We start from the raw sequence: 6,000 nt of genomic DNA, 5'->3' as shown, positions 1-6,000 counted from the left end.
GGAGGAGTACTTTTAAATTGGCCAAAATTTCTGCTAGTTTTCAGAGAGGCTCGGAAGACTGAGAAGGCAGTTTGTTTTTTCAGCTTTGTTGGCAGAGTTTACTGCAGCTTCTACTGCTGCTGGTTTGTATGTGTCTGAGTGTTCATAGTTTTTACTGTTTCTATGAAGTACCAACTGATGGAAAGGAAGAAGCCATCCTGCTTTTGGCAGGATAGTTGCCTGCCTTCTCTCTTGAATACGGGGTTTTGCTTGTAATTAATTTAAAAATAGCAACCCCAAACACTAAGACAAACAGTCTACTTTCACTTCTCTGAAGATATTGCAATGTACGTTGTACCCTGCAATGTATTGCAGGGTTTGAATGCTCACATTTATGCTTCAGAGTAGTAATTCCTGGTACCTGCTGTGCTTTCTGCACATGGGGTAACCCTGGCAGTGTGATCCACAGCATGTGATACTCGTGCTTTCAGTGGGTAAGTATTTAAAATCATGTTAGTATGTTAATTAGCAGGTGCTTTGTTGTTTCTAATACTGGTCATGCTGTTTACGTTTGTGTCTTGGGACTATTGAAAGAAAACGATGTCATTTAGTACAAAAGTCCCCCCTCTTTTTTTTTTTTTTTTTTTTGTTGTTGTTGTTTTTTAGGGATGGAAGAGATTCATCTATGCCTCTCTCAAATCCGTGGGATTTCGTACGGAGAGTAATTTGCCTTTTTAGCGTGTGTCCAAAAGTGATGTAAAAGGTAAAGAGAGGAAAGCAGCATGGATATGCTGAACTAAAATGTGAGTTACTGATACTGCCCCTGATACTGAAGCTAATTCTGGATGTACTCTGATAGTGTACAGGGCGGGGGCGGCGGTGGGTGGGTGTACGCTGGGGCTCGCTGGTGTGGGTGAGAGCAACAATTAGGTGTTACCGATCCAACCTCCCCGGGGAGCGGGCTCGCAAAGGGGCTGAACGACGAACACATCGCGGTGGTGGGTGGTCGCCGGGAACCGCCAGCTCCGGTGAGCCCAGGGCGCGTCTCCGGTTTCACCCCCGAGGCAAATGGACGACTCTCGGCGTGACCGTGCATCCATTCCATCCCAGCCATTCCATCCCGGCACCGCCGCGGCTCTCCGGGCCGAGCCGCACAGCGGCCGCCTCGCAGCGAGCGGCGGCTGCTGCTTCTGCCTCTCTACGCCGGGAATTCTTCGCAGGAACGGCAGGGAGGGAAGGAGGGGCCCCGCCGCCCCTCCGTGTGTGTGCGAGGAGCAGGTGGGTCCCGCCGCATCCCCGCCCCGCGCCCGCCCCGCATCCCCCGCGCCAGAGCCGCTCCCCATTGGAGCGGGGAGCTGCCAGTCGGCGGCCGAGCGAGCCCCGCTCCCCCGGCTGCTCCCGAGGGCTGAGTCTGGAGCCGCGGCCGGTTGCGATGGGAAGCGGCGTCGGAGGGAACAAAGTTTTCCGCGCTCGGGCACTGGGCTGCCGGCGTCCGTGATGCCCGGGGCGGGAGGCGGTGCCTGAAGGCAGCGGGCAGCCGGGCGGCTGGCACGCCTCGCTGTCTGCTGTCGGCACTGCCATCGCAAAGTTTCAGCTATTCTAATGTACTCAAACCCGGGATTCTAATTGTCAGCCCTCCCCGCCCCCACCTCTCCTTCTCGGTAGGCGACAAGTATTTTTTATTCTGTGGATCGGAGAACTTTTCTTGCATGGAAATTTACTGACTTTTGAGTGGTCTCCGTTTCGGGGAGAGGGGGGGAAAAGGATTTATTTTCATCGCAGTTTATTTTTCTTTTCTGGATCACAGGATTTTTTGGAGCTATATGGAGGGATCTCAGGATGGTGTGCACCAGGAAAACCAAAACTTTAGTGTCCACTTGCGTGATTTTGAGTGGAATGACTAACATCGTCTGCCTGCTGTACGTGGGCTGGGTCACCAACTACATTGCCAGTGTTTATGTGAAAGTGCAGGAGCCGATCTCAGAAAAAAAGTTAGAGGAAGACAAAGGGGACACTTTAAGGATTATAGAAAGGCTGGACCATTTGGAAAATGTCATCAAGCAGCACATCCAAGGTACCACCTTACCCCCGCTTGCTCTCCCTCCCTCCCCTCGCTTGCCGAGTGCAGGCTCCATCCCCTCCCGCCGCGTTCGCTGTGTGTGCGTGTGACATCCCTGTCGCGATCGGCAGAGCCATCCCCAGCCCGGAAGAGCCGGAGCCTGCGGAGCGTGTGGGATCCCCGGCGGAACCCGGCCGGAGGAGCGGCGGGGCCGGGGGGACCTGCCCCACTCCCCTCCCTCCTGCCGGGGCGAGAGGGGCTGCGGGGGCTCGGCCCCGGGCGCTGGGCTCGGCCTGGCGCTGGAATAAACCTCGGCTCCCTGCCTGCCTGTGTCTTGCTAAAGTAGGGGGTCGAAGTGCCCAAGACCCACTTCCCATCTTGCTGTTATCGTAATTTTATTTTTTTTATTCGTTATTTTGCTTTTTAAAAATGGGTTGCTGCTACTGGAATTCTTGTTCTCCTCCCTCTTTAAGCCTGACTCTGCTAATCCGTGTTGAGTCTGTGTGCGTCTGGGTGTGATGAAGGTTCTCCCTCAGCGCTGGTGTAGTACTGGGAGCCTCTTGGGATTATAACTGGGGCAATCTCTCATTGTGTAATGCCTTTTAATTTGGTCTCCTTTTAATGGGTGCTCTGGGAGAAGGGCTGAGTGGGCAAGGAGAGGGGGAGAATATGACTGTTTCCTAGGAGTTTGGGATTTTATATGACTTTAGCTTTACTGGGTTATCCTTAGTGCCTTCCTTTATGTTTTCATCATCTGCATGGAATCATTCTCTCAGCCTGCTAAGTGGGTTGGATAGGAAGGAGGCTGAAGGTGTGGATAGGTGAGGGCCCTTGCAAAATCTGGAGGGACTATCTTTCTCTGCTTCTGCATAACCTCCAGTGAATGTTCAAATCCCAATTGTAGTCTCTCCTAAATCTGAAAAGGGAGAGCAGACCATGTGGTGAAGGATATCTGTCACCAGGGCAAAAAATCTCGCTCGCTTCCAGCAGCTTTGGCCAACTGGTCTTCTGGGAATAAGGTGGAGCAAGCAGAGTGGCAATTCCCATAAGAATTGGACTTCCCCACTTGTCAATATACATAACTTTGTAGCACCATTAAAGCCCAGCTACTTTTCTGTGACTTGTAGTAATGTATTTTTAAATATGACATATCACCATTACTTTTGTATATGCCTTCATTCCTCAGATAGTCTTGTCATGTTGCTTAAATGAGTAAATTTCTTCTGGAGAACGGGTTATAGCAGCTCCTGCAAGTTTAAAGCTCTCTCATGCAGACCTTAAGTTTTTCTCGATTCCTGAAATGGATTTTTAAAAGGAAATATATTCTTGTCTGTGTGCCAGTGGAGTGCACTGTGGAAGCATGTATGAAGGCAGGGATTTTTCAAAAGGCTCTGGTTAGATATACAACATTAGTTGACTTTCATTATGAGGCTGGAGCATAACTAACTCCTTCAGGTTTGTTGACGTGAAACTCAAATATCCTTATTTATTTTCAAGGAAACTAGCAATGTCCATATTGGCCTTTGGTCAATAGTTCTTCTCAGAGTAATAGGGAAAAGGTATACTTAAATGAGGGGAGAATATAGCATGAATTAAGCCAGAAGGTATTTTCCTTAAATAATGTTTCTTTGAAACTTGAAGAGGATCTTTAAATTAATTAAGTGAACAGTTTGGTAATAGATACCAAAATATTAGGGGTAAAAATAAACTTTACAAACTTCTCCTAACTTATTGAAATCACTCTTTAAGATAAATAAATAAAATAAAAATCACGGATCAGTATCCCGGACTGGATTTTCTCTCCTTTATTTGAGAAATCATGACAACTGGAGTTCTCAAGGAATTCCTGCGGCAGATACCGCAGAACAGGATGTTATTTTAATCAGATTTTGCTTAGCAGTATGAGATGCTGTGAATTCTGGATCATTGTGCAAAACTCACTGAAATTATTGGAAGAAATATCCTAGGTTTGACCGGGTTTAGGATGAGCTTGAAGGTCAGCTTTAAGAAGTTATAAGTTGGAGATTTGGTGCCATAAATTGGGTGAACAAACTGCTGCAATGGTTCTTGGCAAGGTTATAAGGGTTATCTGTAGTTTGCTATTAAACTTTTCCTTGGACTACTTCTTTTTTTCTGTTGGAGAGAGGTCTCAATAGCTCAGATGTTCTGCAATGCTGAACAGGCATGAAATTAGCACGGGTAATGGAATTACATTCCATAGGATATCCTGAAAATACCAGAGAGATTTAACTGCTGCATTTTACACATGGGGTTACGCTAATATTTCATTTTAATTTGTTTTCTGATTGAATTGTTTGATTAGATGCCATCTGGGAATTCCTTTAGCATATAAATTGCAGTCTTTAAATGTTTCATCAAGTGTCCTGAGAGGAGAAAGGAGTAAGACATGCCTTCGTTTAAAACGCTTTCTAAAAGTATGTATTTTTACAGAAAACCATTTTCATGGCAAGAAAAGTGTCAGACTGAAAAGAAATTTCCAGGGTCGTGCACCCATATACTGACTCCTGGGGTAGGCAGCTTGGGGAGGGATTGGCAGCACTGCAGTCTAGCTGAGCAGGATGGACCACAGAAAGAAGTATCTTGTGGAGCTGGAGCACGATGCTGGACCTTCAGCTGAAGCCTGGGAATCATGAATTTTTGGCTCTTGGCAGGACACGGCTCACAAGATGGTTTTGGTCAAGTGACTTTACCTTTTTACAGTGATGATGACCTGCATGCTTTTCTCTGGCACTGTGTTGTGGTGATTGTGGTGTTAATTACATCTGAGTGCTCCCCAGAGAATGTGAAGAAGATTCTCCTCCCTCTTGCCCCAAATCTTCAGTAGGAAGCATATGCTTTATGCTAGCAGGCAGCCCACTGACAGAAACTTTTGGTTTCCACTTGCTTTTGAGTTTGCAAACAAGATGGTGTATTTTTTGAGATTAACTGTGTGTGTGTGTTTTTGTGTGTGAAAGAAACTGAGTGAAAGACCAGATGGATAGCTTTATGCAAAATGCAGTCCTTTTCAGGCCTAACAAAGGTGTGTGGCACAAGAATTATCTAGTACCATTGAGCTTTATTTCCAGAAAGTATACTTTAGGGTTAATGAGTGTTAAATTAAATATCTGTGGTTCACACCTAGGATTTGATTGAGTTTTTCTCAATTTTGTTTGAAAAAACTATGTTCTGTCGAGTTCACATACTGGTTCAAAAAGCCCCAAACACTCTCGTGTTTTTAAAATCAGTACAAGAGTGCTTCAAACAGATCACAACACATTGTTCTTCTTCATAATGCATCATGCATTGGCTCTGTCACCAAAAACTTGCCCTAAGTCGTATGGGCAGTTGGAACTCAGATGAGGGAGCAGGCTGCCCTTAATCTGACACTTGGTTTGTAACAGCAAGGAAGTGACAAACACTTGCAAGAAGGGAGAAACTTGCTGTTTTCTGCAGCCTCGCTTTAGGCCATCATAGGTGGCGAGTTGAGCTTTTTCCTTGAGAAGCTAAGCTGCAGTTAAGCTGTTATCACTTAAAACACCTCATTCACCCCCCTCCTGTCTGTCTTGTTATGCAATGTCATTGCGGTGTTTTTCAGCCTCCCTAGTTTTAATCAGATGATGTTTCGATTTCGACATTATTTTGAAAGATTGTGGACTGGGAAGTCTGCGAAGTGAATTTGCTTCTTTGCCCTCCCCATTCTTATTCACCCCCTCACCCCCACCTTCTTTGGACCTAACAGAATTATTAAATTACATGCAGTTGAGACATGGAGTAGATCTAAGTTAAAGTTGTAACACACAGTTCATTTTTGGACCAGCTGAATTCTTATTTAAGATCAATGGATGGTTACAAAGATATCTGTGTTGTACTAGGACTTTGGTCCTTCATCTTTGTGAGCTGCTGCAGCTGTTTTCATCAATGAAATATCAGGCACTGTGTGGACTTATTTGGGAAAATTTGTG

The 6,000-nt window shown here is 46.0% G+C and overlaps 1 protein-coding gene across 3 annotated transcripts in view; it reads left to right on the top strand.

Annotated features, from left to right (window-relative positions):
* The first annotated feature begins 1,132 nt into the window (after positions 1-1,132).
* Positions 1,133-6,000, top strand: part of GALNT18 (polypeptide N-acetylgalactosaminyltransferase 18) — a 226,165-nt gene continuing 221,297 nt past the window's right edge. Inside the window, exons 1-2 of one of the 3 annotated variants that reach the window (XM_051803827.1) lie at positions 1,133-1,257; positions 1,787-2,053. In XM_051803827.1, the coding sequence (XP_051659787.1) occupies positions 1,819-2,053 (235 nt within the window). In that variant the 5' untranslated portion in view covers positions 1,133-1,257; positions 1,787-1,818. Of the gene's footprint in view, positions 1,258-1,372; positions 1,641-1,786; positions 2,054-6,000 lie in introns of those variants that run through there. The other 2 variants (XM_051803826.1, XM_051803828.1) reach the window with 2 other exon arrangements.

The sequence above is a fragment of the Manacus candei genome, unplaced genomic scaffold, assembly GCF_025592945.1.
Source record: "Manacus candei isolate 608988 ecotype Guabito, Panama unplaced genomic scaffold, ASM2559294v1 h1tg000060l, whole genome shotgun sequence".
Classification (NCBI taxonomy): domain Eukaryota; kingdom Metazoa; phylum Chordata; class Aves; order Passeriformes; family Pipridae; genus Manacus; species Manacus candei.
The sequence above is the reverse complement of the archived record's forward strand: the minus strand, read 5'-3'. Positions and strand labels throughout refer to the sequence as shown.